We start from the raw sequence: 21937 nt of genomic DNA, 5'->3' as shown, positions 1-21937 counted from the left end.
ATTGAAAAGTACTCCAGTAACTCATCATGGCATTCTAAAACATCCATACGCAGCCTCGGCTTCCCTTGTTCTCGGACCACATAACAGTGATATGGTTTCTCATTGACCCAGTTTTTGTCTCAGTAAGTGATAATTATCAAATACAGCACCTTGGACAGTGTTGAAGTTGAATCTGTACTCCATTCCTCATGCCTGCCACTGTTTTTTTTTCGCTTACATCTGATAAAATACTTTCCTCCAAAGAAAGTTTAAAAAAAAAAACTAATTTCTTTCTTTGCTTGTGTGGAAATCCCCTGTTAAAAGTCTTTGGCTTGGCAGTGTAATTAGATGTCTTTGTGTGGAGACAGCCCTGGAAGTCATACTGCGCCAATTTCTTCTGGCGTGTAGGAGGACGGAGTGTTCCTGACAGAAGCAGATGTATGAACCTGCAAAGTGAAACAATGGACGTCAGTGCAGAATCTGACTCCTTTACAATTTCACATTGCTCCAGGGCTGTTAGGGGGTAGAGCAGTTCTGTGGCCTATTTCAGTGCTGCATTTTCAGCTGCAAACATGAAACACAGCTCTGCATAAAGACTCATTCACATCAGCTCATCTGTTACCAGAATCGCTCCTTAGAAACGGTCGGTTAACCTTACATCAAAGCCACTTTCTTTAACATTTTGGCCTAATGTGCAATTGTTGTGGGTTATTTCATGCTGTGATTGGGCCCAAAATTGTGGAAATACTACATAGGCTATATCCTAGCGTGGCATTATTTTGAGGAAAGGTTAGGGACACTTTCCTCATCCATTTTCTTTCTTTTTTTTTTTTTTTTGTGCAAGGGTGGTCATGCATTATTGCACAGTAAGTCAGGTTGAAAAAAAGACACATATCCATCAAGTTCAACCAACAGAAATAAATGATACACAATGACTGAATTTTCATGATGTCCGATCACAGGGCTAGAAATAGGAAATAAAACCAATGCCTGAAACTGGTCAAAGCAGGAAAATCCAGCAAAATGATTTTCTAAAATGATGACATTTTCTTCTGCTGGCTTTTGTCAATAATTAATAACCAAAGCCAGTGGTCTCCAAACTGCGACCCTGTAGCCAGATGTTGTCCTTTGCTTGCCTTTATCTGGACCTTGAGGCATTATTCCTGCCACTGACACCAACAATAGGGCTTAATTCCTGCCACTTACACCAACAATGGGGCACTTTTCCTTCCAATGCCACCAAAAATGGGGTACGATTCTTCCCACTGACACCAACTTTCTCCTGCTTAAACCAAAGATTGGGCATTGTTTACTCCCACTGGGCACAGTCCACCCAATTAAAGTCTGAAGGATCATAAACTGGCCCTTTCTTTAGAAAGTTTTGAGACCCTTGACCTATGCAATCATATATTTGCTGTAATAGGCAAAATGTCTTAACCTGTTGTACATACAGGCTTCAGTATGTAAAAGATCAATGTGAATAGTATTTGCAGAGCTTTCAGCAAGCTTCAGGCAGCATTGTTGAGGCCTTCTCAGTAACCTACAATTCCAACATGTATTTGAAAGGGAGTGCTGACTTTCACTCTACATATGCCTCTAGCAGGCTTTCAACAGGCTTCTAGTGCTAGCATTGTGTTTAAAGTTGCTATTAATCTGTATTTAATCTTTCCAAACTGGAGCTGAAGGATGCGTTAAGGCTCATTCACACTAGCTTTGCTGAAGAGCAATCTGCATTTGACATGCAGTGAGGGTATCTTCTTCCCCCTGTCTGCTTTGACCCCTGGAGACTTGGCTGCTCTACTTTTGATTGTTCTTTTGGTGTATCACTGGCTTTTGGAGAGATCTCACCATCAACTGGGTCACCAGCAGGAGGAACAAGCAGGAACACCCCTTAGTGTCATTCCGATCTGGGCTTGCTTGCTACTTACGTCTGGTGAGTTGATTATGGTGAAGGTGCAGTGCGGAAGTCACAGAAGTCACTAAATTTTGTTGATTTGATCACATCACTATTTTTGGGTTATTATGATATTTAGAGGACTTATATATTTTCATTTGTAGTTTGTTATACCGTCCATTTTGTTTCTTCATTGAAGTATTCACTATTCTCTATTTCTTTTTTATGATGTTTCCTTTCTCTTTTACAATCACACTGGTCATCATTGATTATAACACACATTTTTATTAGCACTGCACATTGATATTATAGTGTGTCTGTGTATGCTCTGCACAAGCGGAGCGAACACGGCCTGCTATGTGCATGCCCAGTGGGGATCAGCAAACAGGTCCCCTGCTGAGTAGGCGGATCCACTTGGTAGAGTCCGCCTGTATGAAAGGGGCCAAAAACTTCAAGAAATTTGCGTGAAGATGGCTTCAAGCTTTGCGCAAATTTATTATAAACGTTTGCTGTACACACTGGGCCCAGCAAACTACAGTATAAATGGCACCATGCCTGCTGCTCGCTTCGACTGGTGAGTGTCTATCCGAACAATAATCACAGACATCCTGCCTGCTGCCTTCTTCCCTCTACTTACCTAGGCAGAGAGAGGGAGGAGGAAGATTGTCCTGTCTGTACAGATGCTTATCAGAGAGAGTCAGCCAGATATGCAGATCTATGCCTGGGCAGACCAGACAGAGATCTGATGCTAATATCTGTGTCACACTGTAGCACAATTTCTAGATTATTAGAATCTGCAACATTCTTGCAACAAATCGCAAATGGCGATTTGTCCATTTTTGGCACACTTGTTGCAAATCCTTTTCAACAGGCGCACTATGGGGTTGATTTACTAAAGGCAAATAGACTGTGCATTTTGCAAAGTGCAATTGCACTCTTCAAATGCAGTTGCTGCTGAGTTTAGTAAATGAGGTAAAGCTTCACTTTGCAAAAAGTACCCAATCACGTGCAAGGAAAATTAAAAAAAAAAACAGTAATTTTGCTTGCACATGATTGGATGATGGAAGTCAGTAGAGCTTTTGCTCATTTATTAAGCTCAGGAGCAATTGCACTTGCAGAGTGCACAGTCTATTTGCCTTTAGTAAATCAACCCCAAAGTTGTTTTTTTCATACATATCAAGTGTGCTTCACACATGTGCCATAAAAATGTTGAAAACACAATAGTTTATCAAGCACACTGTTACCATAAAATCTGAAGGTGTAATGCAGTTTACAGCCTATAATATTTAAAAAAAATATTTTCAAATAAATTGTTGGAGCTGCATAAATTCCTTGTATGTATTGGTAAATGGCAAGCTGAGAGAACAAAATGGAGTGAGCAACTTGAGAAAAAAGGGCACAACCTGGTAAAAAACAGTGCAAAAGAGATGCATTGCTGTGAATGTTTCTGTTACAACTTTCTTTCATTGAAATGTATGAATTAGCGCTGGGAAAAAAAAGTAAGAGTAAGAATAGGTAAAAAAATACATACATAAGTTACATCATGAACCTAGTCTCAAAATACAAATCTAATCATTCTCTTTGTTCCTCCCAAGACCTCCCGCTCACTAGCCCCCTTGTCACCTCCTCCCATGCTTGCCTCCAGAACTTTTTCCGAGCCTCATTTTCTGGAACTCCCTACCCCAGTCTGTCCAACTATCTCCTACTTTGTCCACTTTTAGATGGTCCCTGAAAACCTTTCTCTTCAGAGTGGCCTACCCTGGTCCCACCTATCAACTGTATTTTTACTTTCTCCATTAGCTCATCCCTCATAGTTATGATCTTTTGTATCTCTTTCCTCCCTCTTAGATTGTTAGCTCTAACAAGCACAGTCCTATGATTCCTACTGTATTAAATTGTATTGTAACAGTACTGTCTGCCCTTATGTTGTAAAGCGCTGTGCAAACTGTTGGCGCTTTATACATCCTGTATAATAATAATAATAATAATAAAGCTTATATTAAGAAACAAATCCATGTAGAGATCAGCCGGGTTTGCTTCAGTCCAGAGCCAGCAGCATCATATACTCATAAATGCTGACCTGGGACCTCATTAACCCAAATTCTTCATATTATCTTCATATTACAGGTTTAAAAACAATGAAAAGCACATATTATGAAGAGCTGTTTTGTTTTGGATTAATGTGCTCTTAGTTCCAGTATTGCTTATTTGTGAGAATACATTAGGAAATTGGATTTTGCTGTGACAATAATGTGGTAATGAAAAGACGTGAAATGTTAAGGAAAACAAATAGCTTAGGTTTTCCATAACCAGGGGAAGTAAAAAAAAATTAAATAAATAAAAGTAGTAACATTTCAATTTACCTCCTTATAGAGAATCACTGTTTATATAAAGTGAATGAAGCTGTACAGGCCCAGATATTTGTGGTCCTAGGGATGATGGTATTCTAATACTCCTGTAACTAAAAGGAGTTCTGGTTGTGGCTGTTTTCTTGGTTTCATAATTCATAAATTCTAAATATACAGTACTCAGCATAAATGAGTACACCCCAACAGATTTGTCAGAAAACCTTTACTTTCCCTTCAAAATCAACATTATTTTCTATGGGAAACTATACTACAAAATACTCCCAGAAATGTGGGTCATTGATTGCATTTAAGATTTGTTAATTTGCACACACACAAAAGTATTTTTCCTAACAAATTAATTCAAGACCATGTTGCAAAAATGAATACACCCCAATGAAAGTCTTAGGAGCAAAGCTGAATTTTAGACAACAAAATCCTAATTAATAAGAATTCAACTACAGGTGAGTCTAATTATTCATTAAACAGGTGTCCAGCAGACAGTTGATTATAAAAGAGCATTACTTAACAAACAAAACCCTTTCCCATTTCAGGCTGTAAGCAATGGCACCACATGGAAGAGTATTGTGACAAGGTCTGAGAAAGAAGGTAATTTCTTTACACAAGAGAGGTGAAGGCTACAAGAAGGTCAGCAAAGCTTTACTTAACAGTCAGAATTCTGTAGCAAAAGCTATACAAAAATTTAACAAAGATGGAACTGCAGCCATCTCACAGAGATGTCCAGTCCATCTACGGAAGTTAACACCTCAACAGGAGAAGAATTGAAGAAAATCGCCATGCAAGTTCACTGCAGTTAGCTAAAGAAGTAGAGAGCCAAACTGGGGTGATTGTTTCCCATGACGCAATATGGAGTACACTGCAAAGGAATGGCATGCATGGGTGTTGTTCATGAAAGAAGCCTCTCCTAAAGCACATGGACAAAAAAGCCTGCCTAGAATTTGCCAGGGCCCATACTGAAAAAGAAGACGTCTGTTGGGAGTCTGTACTCTGGAGTGATGAGACCAAGATAAATGTTTTTGGAACTGATGGCTTCAAAACTGTATGGCGTTGCAATGGTGAGGAGTAAAAGAAAAATGTATGGTGCCTACAGAAAAACGTGGTGGCAATGCTCTTCTGTGGGGCTGCATGAGTGCTGCTGGTGTCGGGAGCTGCATTTTATTGATAGTAGCATGAATTCACAGATGTACTGCTCTATATTGATAGAGAAGATGCCACCATCACTCTGTGCCCTTGGTCGTTGTGCACTTTTCCAACATGATAATGATCCAAAACACATCTAAGGCCACTGTTGCATTTCTGAAGAATAAGGTGAAAGTGATTCAGTGGCCAAGTATGTCTCCTGATCTGAACCCAATCGCAAACCTATGGGGAATTCTGAAGTTGAGCATCACTCTCCATCCAGTATCCAGGCTCTAAAAGAGGTCGTTCTTGAAGAATAGAAAAAGATAGATGTTGCAATATGTCGCCAACTTGTTCATTCCATGCCTTGAAGACTTGGTGCTGTCCTCGCAAATCATGGAGGTCATACAAAATACTAGATGTAGTAGTTTTTGTTGTGGGGTGTATTCATTTTTGCAACTAATTTGAGTAAAATTGAAGATTTTGTAATCTAAGTTATATTATTAACCTTACTTTTATGTTCTGAGCTAAACAAATGTTCTATAAAACTTAGTTTTGTCAAAATTTTGGAAATTGTTCTTGGGTTCATTGAGATATTGATTAAAATCTTATTTTTCAAAAGGGGTGTACTCATTTATGCTGAGCACTGTAGTAATTTAACATTATAATTAAATTAATTCCTTTCTGGGTCATTCCCTATCTCTTGTAAAATAAGGTAAATATTGGGTACAATAGTGGCTATGTGGTTAACACTTTTTATTTGCAGCTCCCAAGTTCATCTAAATGGAGTTTGTATACAGTATTTTCCCTGTTTGCAGTGGTTTTCTGCTAGGCGCTCTGTGTTCTTTCTAAAAGATTTGCTGATAGGTTAATGCCTAACATGTCAGAGGAGAGACCTCCCCCCAACTTCATTGAGCCCAGTATGAAGTTTCAGTTTCACATAGACATTTAGAAAGTGGGCAACCACAGCTGGGTCATATTATTATTTATTTATTACAGGTACTTATATAGCGCCGTCAATGTACACAGCGCTTTACATATATATTGTACATTTACATCAGTCCCTAACCCTCAAGGAGCGTACAGTCTAAGGTCCCTAACTCACATTCATACATACACATACTAGGGCCAATTTAGACAGGAGCCAATTCACCTACCAGCATGTCTTTGGAGTGTAGAGGGAAACCAGAGTACCCGGAGGAAACCCACGTAGGCATAGGGAGAAAATGCAAACTCCAGGCAGGTGGTGCCGTGGTTGGGATACAAACCCATGACCCTAGTACTGCCAGGCGGAAGTGCTAACCACTTAGCCACTGTGCTGCCCATTATTAAAATATGCTTTGCAAGTAAAAAATTTAATTAAATCAGCCAAAAACAATTTTAGCTTGCCTTTATTGGGTTGCTGAAGTTGAACATGTACATTACTCATGCAGGATAAAGAAACAGATTGTTCTTTAATGGTGGCCTCATCTGCAGCACATACTCGCCTTCTTTCACTTGTTTGCAAATCAGCAGATAAGAAAAACAACCAGCTCTTACTGGAAAAAAAAGAAAAGCAACCAGTACGGGGGAGCATATGGATAACTCCCCTTTCTCCAGTCTGACAGCTTGACGATTGGCTGGTCAAGCACCTAACACATAAGGTTGATTTGCAAAATCTGGTGCAGCTCTGCATAGAAACCAATCAGTTTCCAGTTTTTTTCAAAGCTTAATTGAACAAGCTGAAATTAAATTGGCTGCCATGCACAGCTGCACCAGATTTTGCACTCTCCAGTTTTAATAAATCGACCCCTTGGGGATGGAGAGCTAAGAATTGGAAAACAGGGTTTCATCTCTTTTAATCATAGGTTGAACTGAATGGACCTGTGTCTTTATCCAACCTTACTAGTATGTAACTCCTGATGGTGAAACAGACAGTGGACCAAAAGGCGTATGTAGAGGCGTGGGGTGCAGTATTAAAGCGAACCGGTTTCTTTGTTCTGCAGTGGCAAAGGACACATTCACTTTAAAGCTATCCCTCTTTCTCATCCTGACAGTTTGGGAGCCATGCCAAGCTGCAGGAGCTTTAATGCCACATTGATAGATAGGAGTAAAGCCTTGATGCCAAAATGTGTACTAGGCTGTAATGTGGGGAGACAAGTTCTTTTCCTCGTACAGTAAAATGGAGGGGTTAGCAACATCTTTTCTACACAGATAAAGAGAGATTATCTTTCCTACTTGTCTGCCAATGCGTCGCTTAGAAATAAGAGATATTCCGAAGACTTGGACTATAAAATAATTCCCAAGCTGCACAACGAAAGATGTGTAGGAGGATGAGAACTAGTGGAATATGCCTAACCTCTTCGTAATAAGTTGACATCACGTTCCTTTCAGCAGATGTTGTTTTGTTGTTGAAAACTTAATTGCAATATGTTTTTCTTGCACATCTTTAAGCTGTTTGTACTCACTTGTCTTTTTATATGTATGAGTTCTTTCTCTATATTGAAGTGGACTTTAAACACATTGATGGTGGGAGGGTGTGTGAGAAGTAGAATCAATATGCATGAGAATGCAGCTTGTCAATTTACTATGAATTGAGAACATTATTAGTGCCTGAATATTCATAAAAATGCAGTCAGTGACAAAATTGACAACCAATGGCATTCCATGCATTCTCAGTTATAGTGGTTACATAGAGCCTCACTGCTTCCCTCCTAATTACATAACTGTTCTAAGAAGTGCCAGTTGTCTCCCATGGCTCTTTTTGCCATATATCAATTTCTGGTAGCATGGCATAGCATAAATTGGCTATTTCTGCTGGTAAAGAGATGTTTTCACATCCCAAACTACTTCTGAGCAGTGCCAGGGGTGTCCTAGTGCTTGTCTGCTCTTCTACCATTTATAACTGAGCTTTAGTTAGGCATTAACCAGCATCAGTATGGTCATTTGTTGCCCATGGAAGAGACTGTTGCATTAATAATTGTAAAAACACCACCTGCAAAAGCAGCATGTGGTTGGGGCCTACTGCACCCTACATAAGGAGATACCTTTTTGCATGTCTGCATGCTCATCATTGCATGGGACCAGGAGGGGCTGTGTTTGTGGAGCCAACATTATTGTGGTACCCCGACTTAGAGACAAGCCATACTGTGTGCAGTAGTTGACTGTACAGAATCCCTCAGTAAAACGTGCTGTCAAAAAATCACTACACTTCATGTCTGTGAGTGTCTGCATTAAGGAGGGACACCACTGAACCTATGCCTTCTCCAATTATCCAGCGTATCTCTGTCACCTCACTCCCATTGACAGAATGAGACCCCGCCGTGTACTAGCGCGGACCTCATGCATGCACTTAGTTAACTGCTTCTGCTCTACTGTACCATGCAGCTAGGCCCTGGGTCTTCATAATATGGGTTCAGTCCTCAGGTATGTTTGGGGGGAGACTGACCTCTAGGGAGGGAGCCAGGATACTGACCCCCTCACTACTGAAGGACCTGTTGCCACGCCAGGTACCATGCTTCTTGACAGGCTGCCTTTCACTTTCCACCAGGCCTTGCTTACCCCGAGGCAACTATTCTCTTTCTCTACACCTTCTGCTAAGTTAACCCTTTTATAGTGGCCTTGTTTCTGTACCCCTTGTGTGCTTTGCAGACCCTGTTCTTTCATATGTCATGAACCATCATGCACCTCTTTAGAGTAACTTCAGACCATGATTTAGGGCAGTTTAGAACTTTACTGTAACTTCCATGGCAGTACAAAATACAAGTGCAATGCCATTCAAACTCTAACTAACTTTAGTGTGGCTGCCTAGGCATACATGAAAAGGTGTAGATCTATATACACTGTGTTCCAAATTATTATGCAAATGATATTTTTCTCATTTACCTAAATAATTGATGTAAATAACAGTCAGTATAATTCTCATGTTATCAACTATTAAGAGTACAATTCAAATTTTATTGAACAAACCTTCTAATGATAACAGTATTTTTGTTAAACAGAAAAAACTTGCAAAGCACTGTTCCAAATTATTAGGCACAGTAAGTTTCAAAACACTTTATAGGTTGTAAAGAACTGAAAATTATCATTTGTTGTGTTTGCAGCATATTTACTGAAATCAAAAGCTATTTCAATCAAACTTTTAACAACATTTTAACTTTTTAAACATTTTAACAGGTCACGTTACATTGTAACATAGGACCCCTTATTTGATAGCAGCTTCACAAGTCTTGCATCCATTGAACTTGTGAGTTTTTGGACAGTTTCTGCTTGAATTTGTTTGCAAGATGTCAAAATAGTCTCCCAGAGCTGCTGTTTGGATGTAAACTGCCTCCCACCCTCATAGATCATTTGCTTGAGGATGCTCCAAAGGTTCTCAATAGGATTGAGGTCAGGGGAGGATGGAGGCCACATCATGACTTTCTCTCCTTTTATCCCCATAGCAGCCATTGATGCAGAGGTATTCTTTACAGCATGAGATGGTGCATTGTCATGCATGAAGATGATTTTATTATGGAAAGCATAGTTCTTCCTTCTGTACCAGGGAAGAAAGTGGTCAGTCATAAACTCCACATACTTTGCAGAGGTCATCTTTACACCTTCGGGGACCCTAAAGGGGACGACCAGCTCTGTGCCCATGATTCCGGCTCAAAACATGACTCCACCACCGCCTTGCTGACATTGCAGCCTTGTTGGAACAGGGTGGCCGTCCACCAACCATCCACTACTCTATCCATCTGGACCATCCAGGGTTGCACGGCACTCATCAGTGAACAGGACTGTTTGAAAATTAGTCTTCATGTATTTTTCTGCCCAATAGTGGTGGCCGAATAGAAGGTTTATGCACAGTTGCAAGACTCTGGAGGACTCTACACCTTGATGTCCGTGGGACTCCAGAGGCACCAGCAGCTTCAAATATCTGTTTGCTGCTATGTAATGGTATTTTAGCAGCTGCTCTTTTGATCCGATGCATGGATCTGGCAGAAATCTTCCTCAATGTGCCTTTATCTGCACGAACCTGTCTGTGCTCTTAATCAGCCACAAATCTCTTAATAGTGCGATGATCACGCTTAAGTTTTCGTGAAATATCTAATGTTTTCATACCACGTCCAAAGCATTGAACTATTTCACTCTTTTCGGCAGCAGAGAGATCCTTTTTCTTTCCCATATTGCTTGAAAATGGAGCTCTGCTTAATAATGTGGAACGCCATCCTTTAGTAGTTTTTCCTTAAATTGGGCTCACCGGACAATCTAATTATCAAAGGTGTCCGAGATTGTTTTCAGTGATCAAAAGAGCCCTGACACACAATGCCATCCATGAGTTACACTGAAACAAAATATTTAATCTTTGTGAGACTTAAATAGAATTTGCATAATAATTTGGAACACGGTCTATATTAACGACCGATTCTGGTTAATCCCTCCAAAAACTCTGGTATCCTGTGGAACTACATGATACAGCAGCACTTCTTCAGGATCCCATGCATAGGCTTTTCCCCTGGGCCTGGCCTTCCCTCAATTTATACATGAACTGGGAAGGAAGGCAGGACCCAAAAAGCCTTGGAACCTGGAATCCCAAAGCTTAACCCCTTCCCAACATGGGTAGACTAACTAATTTGCTAACACACAACATTCACCTACAAGCAGGTTTAGCAACTGTCTTGCCACCTGTTCCTTCAAACTTTCTCTTGCAGAACTGTGACCTCTTCCCATATGACACACTTCCAGGTGTGACAGATGCCCATCAAATGCTTCTGCCACCACTTATATCAGCACAGAACATACTGTATGAGACAGCAGATGCAACTATAGCCCATGGTAGTCACAGGCATCTGACACTCATGGAAATGTTGGATGAAAAGACTCTGCTGGTGGCTGTAGCTGGTAAAGAGTGCAGGATGGAAGATTGGTGCAGATGGCACTTTTTTTTAATTTTAGTTTAGCGACAGAGTCACTTTTAAGAATAATCTATAAATTGCATAGAGAAGGTTTACCTGATCACACTGGGGAAGGTTTGTAGGTTTCATAGTACCTGAACACTTTCTTCCTATTCAAACACAGCTATGCAGGTAAGCTAAGCTAGACAAACACATGGTTAAGAAATAATGGTAATTTTATTTTTTTCCCAGGAACTGTACATGGAATAAAGAAGACCATTGGATTCTTCAGTCCGTTATTAGCCAGTATCCTTATGATCTTCCAAACAAAAGAGCTTTGTATTTGGATATGCTGTCCAGACTTCTCCCACATAAACCAAGACATGAGCTGGTCAGTGATTGATCTTCACATTCAGTCTTTGTGAATAGAGGTTTATGGTGTAGCTGTTTTTAAAAAATGAATTAAAGTACAACACTCTTTCAGAAAAACTCATTGCCTCTGGCAATAGCCTACACTACTGATCCAACTTGACAAATGGCTTCCTCCATAGTATATGTGGGCAGTTACATAATATTTGTTGAATTGTATCTATTATTAAAACTCAAATCTGTGCAAATTGATAAATATACATACATGGGAATTGCTTTACCTGCTAAAGAATTTGTAGGACTGTTCAGAAATCTTGTGTTCTAGGAACCACAGCCAGAGAGTATAGCCATATCCTAGACCTCTATTATTACATTGCAGCTAAACTATACAGGCTTGTCTAGAACCCATTGCAGCCTGTGATTTGGTACTTACAGAAAGCAGGACACTTCTGAATATCAACCCTGTTAGAAAACTTTCCCTCACTTGCTGTCATGTTGATAATGGTTTCACCAGACAGTAAGAGTGGAAGATGTGCAACTGGGACACAAACAGCACTTAAAAGATACATATAATGAATCCAATGAAATTACTAAACAAGTGTTCAAGAGTCCAAAGTAATTTAAAAATAACATTGATTCAGAGCAGAATAAAGCAAGTGCCTTTCCAGGGCCAATCACATTCCCCTTTCATCGGGGTTTAGGAATTTTCCTCTACAAAACGAAAAAGATTGTGAATGGACAAACACTTAGCAAGGCAAAGCAAAAAGTAATACGGATCTTTCGACACAGCAACCAATATATTTCATTTTAGAGCAGTTAGAACTTGAAAAGTGAATTCTGATTAGTTGTCATAGGTTACTGCATTGTACACATTACTCTTTGCATTTGTGAATAAGTCTGATGCTTTATAGCTGTAATTATGCTCAGGATATGTTCACTTTATGCCCTTTTCCTGCAATATATTATAAATTCCTCTTTTACTGACCCCCGAGCTATTAGTGATTTACCTTATGCTTATTATCTACTGTATTGAGGAAGTTATTCCATATCCCAGGTGGGCTGTAACAGTAAAAGTTATGAATTTACAGTGCAGCTTGTCATTAAGCAGTAAATGAGACAGCCAATTTATAACTTATTCGGAACCAAGTCTTTCTGAGTGTGTTCCAGGCAGAGTAACAATGGCGTATTTATCATCACCCACATAGTTGGCAAAATTCTAATCCATTAAATTCCAGCAATATTTTATCTCAGAAGGGTGAGATCAGTTGTTAGAAACTTGGCAATCTTTAGGCTCATCTATGCACACTGGAATTTGTGTTAACATTGCATCCGATGCCCAGGGGTATCCTCAAACAAGTAGGCATATGTAACCTTTTCCTATTGCATTGCCACCTATTGTTGCCAGTGTACTTTTGCCTGCAGTTAGTATGTTTTTTAGAAGGTTTAGAAACTCCAGTTATAATGTCTCTTATTATTATCTGTTCATTGCTACAGATAACAGCAGTCTCCTCACCTTTTCAGTCTCCTGAGCGAGATCTCATGGCCTGCAGCCATGACTCACTGTAGCCCATTGAGTTTAAAAGATTGATGGACTATGGATCTTTCTGCAAGCCCCAATCAATATCAGATTGTTCTTTTTATGGTGTTCAAAACAACAACTCATCAGCTTTCCATTGCATTTTCCTTCCAAATTTGAAGACATTCCAGAGACATAGGGCAAAACTGAAGTCCGCTTCATTTACTTCCCCTCCAGTGATATGACGTCTACATGCTACCTCATCACTGCTGATTTCTTTGTGTGGTTTCCTTCCAGGGTCTGCATCTTTGGTCATTTTGATTGCCCAGGCCGGGATGACATAATGGGAGTTTATTTTTTCCAGCACCCAAGACATATCAGAATTGTACATTGAGTTGCAGATATGCATCTTATCGAACAAACTAAAGAAACTTCCTAGCAGGCAGGGAAGAATCATTTATTGCAGAAGAGACGCTTTTGTAATTAAAACCTTCCTGCATGCAACTTTTAAAACTTCCAATTTAATACTTTTTAACACTTTTCCTTACTGCTAAATACCTTTGTGTTCATATAAACAGTTGCTTTGTGAATTCTATTTCTGTTGAGGTTATAATTTTGATATGAAAATTAAAAAAATTTGATCTAACCTGACATATATATTTGGATATACTGTATTACACATGTTTATTTTCCTTCGACACTGAATAGCCATTGAACCTTAGTAGTAAGGAGGTGTGCAGAAATGTTAAGGTTTTTTTAAATTTTGGTTTTTCTACATCTATAGCGGGGACGTCCCTTCTTAAAAGTCCTATAACCATCCCCAATCTGCTTCATTTTTTTGTAAAACTGTGTCCATAATCACTAAAACCCAGCTCTGTGAGGACAAGAAAATTGGAATGTGTGAGTTAAAAGAGAAGTTTAGATTTTTTTTTTTTTTAAATTATACTTACCTAGGTGGATGCAGCATCGGATCGATCAATGTTCAATGTCAGTTCTAAGGGCGAGAACTGAGCAATCAGACACTGCTGATTGCTTAGTTTTTTCCTTCCTGAGCAGAGAGCTGGGACTGTCAGTCTCTGTCTCTCTGCTCTGTCCTCCCCCCAAGCGCTCACTGGAGTGCTTGGCTTTGGAGGGGCAGGGGCAGGTGGCTCAGGCTCTCAGCAAGCTACTGGTCCAGGGATCTGGGTGGATCCCGACTTTAAAGTCAGGATCTTTCCATATCCTGGATCAGCGGAGTGACATCAGCCAACAGCAGACTTTAGCCCACTGTCAGTTGAAAATTGGTCAGAGGAGTGCAAAACAAACTGATCTCCTGTGATCCACAGGAGAAGTACAGCAAACGAGGTTTGGCCGTACTTCTCCTTTTAAAATAAATTTAAAGAGTAACTGCACTTTTGTTGAGAAAAAAACATTCCCCTCTGGGTGATCTATGGACATTGCAAGGATTTTAATAAACTTTGTTGCAGATTCCTACCTTTTGTTATTCTAAAGAAAGAGCTGTTTGTTTGTTTGTGTCCATGTGGAAAGTAAATCTAATGGGAGTGGTTTCATAACTATCAACCAACTGCTGCACTTGCAGGACTCTAATGAGAAAAATTGCAGGGCCTGCATCCCTTTAAGCATAATTTCCTATTGGGAGTATCTCACCAAAAATGAAATTTTTGATGTAGGGGATGCCTGAAATCTGACTTGTATTTTAGTGCAGACTTTTGGGAAAATCAGGGAGCCAATCACACCAGCAGGAAATTTTGTTTCTGGGGAGCGTTCTGTACACCTCCTGTGCACAGAAAACCTCCAGGTAGCCATACTGCATTGCATTTTACAGAAAATTACAATGCTGCAGAGTGAAAAAGAGAGATAATTTTTAGTACCATTCAATTACAATATTTCACAATTGTATATGCTTTATTATTTATTCTTTTATTTGATATTTTTTTTTCTAAAAAGAAGTGGAGTTACCCTTGAAAGCTTGTTTAGACATGCAGTTGAGATATGGTAAAAACAAAAGGTTAAGCTGCTTTTTAACTGCCTCCCCCACCTTAAAGCGGAGTCCCAGTCATTTTTGGGAACTACCCATATTGTAATGTACACCACTAATGAATCAAGATTTGGATACTGAAATGTAGAAATTTCCCACAGAAAGTACCTTTTTTTTAGTAATGTTCCCTGAGACTTCCGGTTGGGGCCGCCTAGGCGATTGCATCATCAGCCTTGCCCGTTGACTCCTGGGATATCTACGTCATCGATCCCAGGAGTCTTTGTGCATTTAACGCGGGTACACAAAGCGTGCCTTGCAGTGTCATTACTGCGCATGTGCGAGATCCCGGGGTGCATGCTGGGTAGCCAGCTGCACAAAATCCAGGAAATTAAGCCAGGCTGGCTTCAGCTGCCCAGATCCTGCATGGCTGCAGCCAGAATTGACAAAAGAAAAATAAGCAGTTTGTAAGTAGTTACAATGTGTACATGGGCAACATTATCCATTCTGCTTATGAGGAATTACAATGATCCCTGCAATGCTATTTATGCAATGTTGGCTAGGAGACTGGAACTCTGCTTTAAGTTGCAAAGGCAGCAGGTGGCGGTGTACACATGCTACGGCTGCTGCAAAAATGATCTTCCCTGTTGTATTAGGTAAGCAGAACTGCTGCTGAATGTGACTTATGCAAGTGAATGGGGTCACGCTACAACTGCGTGCAATTCACCTGGTTGTGGTGCAACGGTGTGCCATTTATAGGTTTAAAACAGGCAGTGAGGAGGTGACATATTGCTTCCTCATCGACTATCAAACGCTTTTGAAAAGTGATCCGACCTCAGAATGTTTAGCCTTAGAAAGAAAGATAGTCAATTCCAATGATAACATTGTAACAATCAGCCTTGATGCCTTCCCCATCTGCTGGTTGCTACTCAGTATGCAGCTCAGGTCTCTGCAGAGCACACCTGCTCTAATCAAGAGTATTTAAGAGACTGCTGGATATTCAGTCTGTGTCTGATCAACAGTCTAATCTTTCTGTTCATGCTTCTGTCTATTCTTACAATTAATAAATCCTCCAGATTATTCAGACTGCCGTTGTATTCAGCTTGTCTGTGGTTATCCTGATTATTGATAGGTCTTTTGACCCTGTTATTGTTAGTCATTGCTTTGTCTACCTGTCTGGAACCTGGACTCTATTTAAAATCTGTTTTTCTGCACCTGATATGAATATAGGTCCACTGATTCTGCTGTTGTTTAAAGACTTGAGCTGGCCCTAGGCAGATCGAAATCCATCCGGTTCAGTGTGTGGACGTTCCTGTTCAACAGAAGGTGATTGTTAGATCTGCTCCTGTTTAACAGACAAGCTGGAAAACTTATGTTGATCAGCAACTGCACACAGTTGTCTGCAGTTGCTGATCAGTGTATTCTGACAGCTGAGATTCCCATTGTCAGAATACAGTGTACCGGGGGGGGGGGATTCCTTCATCCACCTCATTTTGTGTGGATAATGGAATCTGTACTCCTTTTTTTTTTTTTTTTTTTTTTTCATTCAGGCTGAATGAAAGAAACTAACCATCTATATGGTCAGCTTTACACCACTCTAGCATCTATCTTACCTATTAGGGGGGTCACAGTGGGTATTACTTACTAAAACTGGAGAGTGCAAAATCAGGCTCACTTCTTTAGAGAAACAAATCTGCTTCTGACAGCAGTTAGGTTAATTAAGCTTTCACAATAAAACCTGGATGCTGATTGGTTTCTATGCAGAAGTGAGTGTGATTTTGCCCTCTCCAGCTCCAGTAAATAAACCCCAGTGGGTCTATGAAGCGCTATCATACATGAGTGGAAACAGAAGATGAATCTTCGTAAACACGAAGAAAAAATCCAAATGTTAAAAGTAGATTGGCCTAATGAGATAATGAAACCAGAATTCTACATATTATATTTTATGTATCACTTTTTATGTATAATGGTATAAGGTAATGTAATAAACTATATTATACTCATTGCTGTTAATTGTTGTGTATATCGCTTGTTCTGGCCGGAAGGGCGTGGCTACAAGGTCACATGCACACTGCATCACTTCCACTTGTACGGAAGACATCAGCACTACATATTGCCCGACGAATGATTTTTTTAGATTGGTTAATGTGGGTCACGATTTCGACAAACGAACGAACGCCTCTCGGTCGTCGGATGACCGATCGGTCGATTTTCTAATCGTGTATTCCCACCTTGAGTCCTCATGCACACTAGACGTTTTTACAGCGGCTGTTTTTGGCTTTTGACATTTTTTTTCTACAGCCAGTAAACTCCCCAGTATGTTATCCTATGTGTCCATGCACACATAGACTGTAATCAACGTTTTTTGGCTGGAAAAAAAAAACCCAGGACTAGTGGGTTTCTAGAGGAATTTTTTTAGCAGTAAAAATGTGGCAATACACAGTAAAATGCCGTGAACCGGCATATTTGGACTTTTTTTGACCCAAAAAAATGTTTTTTTGTAAAAACGCTAAAAAACTCAGCTAAATGCGAATGCAAAAACACTAAAAAAAAGCTGACAAAAATCACGTTTTTAACGTCACCCTTACACAGCTAACATTGCCAGCATTATGTGCATGGAGCCTAAAGCATATGAGATAGGTTCCTTATCAGTTTGGATGTAAAGTAACTGCCTCATAAGATCCCATTTAAATTCCAAACACTCCGTTGCATATCATTCAAAACTGATTTGAACATTAAGTTAAAAGCCAAAGTCTAATACCCATGTACAGGAACTCTATGTGAGACATATCTGTCCATGCTTGTTATTGCAGTGTGTGTGAAGCAGGACTCTATATCATTGTAAGCTTGGTTGAGTGAGAAACAAAAGTGCTTAGCTTTTACTTATATTGTGCTCATTTTGCAGGTGAGCCATGAAAAGATCTGGGACTTGAATCGCTTCACTAAAGATCAAAGAAGAGCTCTAACAGAAAGCTGGACTCGGTATAAGAAAGATTTTGTGATGAAGGCACTTCTGACCATCGCGGAAGCCTGCTCAGCATATGAAGCAGAACTCATTTTGGCTAATGACAAGCATCAGCAGCAACAGATTTGTACTGAGCTTAAGAAGAAGGTATGTGATGGTCTTATATAGTGTCCTACACAAAAAACAGTGACATACTGGGATGACCACCCCCAGATGTTCCCCTTCATTGTGGAACTACAACTTAGAGCTATACCCAGGCTGTTTCAATGATTTGTCCCTTTTAATAACATTCATAACAGAATTTAAATTTGTTACTGGCGTGTCCCTGGTTTGATTACTCACATTATTTTCATTATATGTAATGGGATTATCATGGATCATGTGATCAAGGTAACTCACCATTATGCTCTGGCTGGTAAAAGTTATGGAGTGGGCTGCATGGAGTCTATGAAGGTAGACTTGCTAGTAAGTCAGGAATATGGGAAGGGCTGAATTTTTAGTAATGCTGCACAGCCCAGGCCTAGGACTCCAGGAAACCAGGACAGTTTCAACCAAACTGTATAGTAATCCGTATACTGGAAAAAGAGCAAAGCATATCCTTGCATAGTGTGTACTTGCTTCAATCCAAAGCACAGAGTGTGATTTCTATTTGCAGTCACATTCCTCTGCTGTCTGTAGGAGTCATTTCTGATAGGCTGTGCGGACTCGGAGCACAGGGAGGGAAGCTCCAACAAACAACGGGTGATTGACAGACTCAGATGTGCCTGTTTCCCTGTGAGATTGTGTAGAGTGGTGTGTCATTTCCCTCCACTCAGGTCTCAGATTACACTCAACTCTCTTTTCTATTCAGATCTTCACTCCCTACCTACCTCTGGAAGCTCAGAAAAGTTGTGTAAATTCTGGAATTTAAACAGGTGTAGAGAAGAGAATACTGCAGATAAACAGATACAACTTCTGTAGGAGGATTTCTTTCATTTCTGTGTATTACCTGAGGGTAGTCACTTCACTGGGCATATGTTAGGGTTTAAAACCACTTTAACGATAGCAGACAAAAGTGAGATCAGGTCCCTGACCCGCCAATACTGTCTGGCATAGTTGCCTAGAACAGAGTTTCTCAACCTTTTGTAAGTCAAGACACCCTTTAAACGTTTGCACAATCTAGAGGTACCCCATTCTAAAATGTAAAAAACTAAACTAATATTTTTACATTCTGCAGCAACATCCACACACATAGGAACCCAACATTAGAGGTGATTTAATCTTCCAAAGCAAACACACCTTTCACACTGGTACTGACTACTATTCCAATGTTTCTCTTCTCCTTCAGTTTCTATCTCTCACTCAGCTAATGTGACTTAAATTCTGATTGAGAGGGGCAGGGCTGTGTCGGTGCCCAACTTCCTGCTTATCAACTGGTGACATCATTGGTTGTTAGGATGCCGGCAGCTAGAAGGCTATAATGGTGCATAATGAAAACCTGTGGCTTTGTGTAACTTTGAGGCATTTTGCCACAATACCCCTGAAGACACTTAAAGGCCCCCTGGAGTGTCTGGGAACCATGGTTGAAAAAGGCGGGTCTAGATCACAAGAGCAGCTTAGCAGAATTGCACATATTTTGGTTGGTAACACATATATCTATTTTAAAGAATATGTAAACCCAACATTTCATATTCCTGATATGTGCCTGCTGTACCATGTACTTGTGTTGAAACGTATCCTGTTCTCTTTGCATTGCTTTCTTTGTATAAAATACCTAGTGATCCTGGTACTCGCCCTGCTTTCCTATTTCAAACAGACCACACTAGGCACGATAGCACATCCATCCCAGCATCGTTAGTTTTCTGGCTGTGTTGGAAGAATAGCCCCCTGTCCTCCAATTGCCAAAACCTGTGCTGACACTCCCCTTCTGCACAGCCATTCATTGAGAAGATCAGTGCACTGCTCTTTCTCCACCTCTAGCTCTCCACGCCCCTTATGCAGCTGGGAACAGAGATTATGTGATCACTTGCAAAAAAAAAAAAGAAGGTATTTCTGTATATATACAGAAATACCTTTTTTTAATCTATATCTATCTATAATGGGGCGTTAAAGTCAAACTGGGACTTTTGAGTTTATATAATAAAAGAACACGTTTCAAGGAGTGGTAACTGCATTTATTTTTCGACATACTCCCCTGCTACATTTATTCACTTATCCCAGCATTTAACTGCCTGGAAAGCTTCATAATAGAAAGATTTGTCAGAACCATCCTGGGCAGCCTGCTTCACTTCATCATCATTGTGTTCATCATTCTCACAGAAAGATTTGTCTCTTGTGCAGTTTCATGACAGGTCATACGTTGATAATCCAAGATCAGGCGTTCCATCTGCCGAGTGTTCACAGGAATGACTGCTGTGGGCTGGGAACCACCACGGCCGGGATTGTCACTGACTGATGTACGGCCATCTTTGAAACATTTACACCATTCAGATGTCTTACTACGGCTGAGCGTCTCATCACCATACTGTTCTTCAAGTCTTCTGTAGCTATCCAAGGGTTTTACGCCTTCGGTCGCAAGAAACAGCATCACTGCGCGCTGTTCCATGGACACACTAACACTGTTGTCTGCCATCTTGATTAAAGGTCTCTGGACTGCCCACGACATGTGCGCTGCCTATCAGTAATAGGGCACACTTGCCACTTACTACTGTGTGTAGTACCGCCACGCCGGTAACGGTTTGACTTGAATGCCCCTTGTACATATACATACACAAACTTTTTGCCTTTCATTTCTATTTCAAACTGAATGGGTTGTTTTACAAGGTTCACATATACTTTAATTGCTTTCTCAGGTGTTTGCCTTGAGTTTTAAACATTCAGATAGAAAGTCCAATTTTTTATTTAGCTGCATAGTATTTACTTATGTCTGCATTCAGTTCTTCCAAAACTTTTTTTTTTATTTAGTGGCAAAATAGGTTTCAGGAAATTTTGGTTCCATGAGATACATGATCCTAAATCTGCCATGTAATATATATCCATTGTCAAGATAAATAAAACTGTAGGCGGTAACAAATGTGCTTCTGTGGAAGAGACAGGTGAGAGCTCTGAAACTTTGAAGTCATCAGGAGCTTCTTTTGACATGACATTTTCTGTGAGGTGAGAATAATCTTGTCGGCCTAGGCTTTCATTTTCTGTTCCCAGTACCAAATTACAAGAGGGTTTTTGTCACATAAAGTACAGACCTGAATGTAATGCCATTCTTTGTGGAGAAGCATTACATTGATAAACCTCTTCTAAGTTAAATAAACCTAGATACCTTTTATGAACTCCAAAGCTTTACGTAAATTAATTAAATTAATTGTATTAACTGAAGTAGAGCTCAAATTGAGATACATTTTTCCAAACGTATTCTTTGGATACAAATGCATTAGGGGTATATGAATTTTATGCTAAAGGATCTGTTTTTTATGCATACATACACTATGTATCTGACTGTAAGAGATTGTTTGACATGCCATTACAAAATCATGGCTATTAATATGAAGCTGCCCTTCCTTTTTGGCATTAAAGGATGAGTTCACCTTTGGGAACATGTAACATGTTCCCAATGCTGCAGCCACTGCCTGATCCTCCTCCTCCCTCTAACAGAAGTACGGGGAGAAGTTCCCCATACTAGCTGTCACTTTTTAAAAACAGCACACTTTTTAAAAACAGGGACTTATTCCCAAATTCTGGCAGGTACAGGAGCCTACAACAATGAGGAACTGGATAGACAGGGTTGAATATATAAATAAGATGGAGGAGTTATACCATATAGATAAAATGGAAACATTCAGAAAAAATGGGGCAGATGATATGACTTCAAGACATCTGAAAAATATATGGAAGTAGTGGGAGTCCCAGGTGCTCTGAGGTAGGAG

General features: G+C 40.0%; 1 protein-coding gene across 2 annotated transcripts in view; it reads left to right on the top strand.

The window, feature by feature from the left end:
• CCDC148 (coiled-coil domain containing 148) overlaps nt 1-21937 on the top strand; it is a 309952-nt gene that overhangs the window by 193234 nt on the left and 94781 nt on the right. For both annotated transcript variants that reach the window (XM_089659739.1, XM_089659740.1), the window contains exons 9-10: nt 11466-11604; nt 17979-18185. In XM_089659739.1, coding sequence (XP_089515865.1) covers nt 11466-11604; nt 17979-18185 — 346 coding nt within the window. The remainder of the gene's footprint in view (nt 1-11465; nt 11605-17978; nt 18186-21937) is intronic.

Source organism: Staurois parvus, unplaced genomic scaffold (assembly GCF_062004578.1).
Source record: "Staurois parvus isolate SC_StPar_1 unplaced genomic scaffold, SC_StPar_1.0 ptg000031l, whole genome shotgun sequence".
Lineage (NCBI taxonomy): Eukaryota > Metazoa > Chordata > Amphibia > Anura > Ranidae > Staurois > Staurois parvus.
The sequence above is the reverse complement of the archived record's forward strand: the minus strand, read 5'-3'. Positions and strand labels throughout refer to the sequence as shown.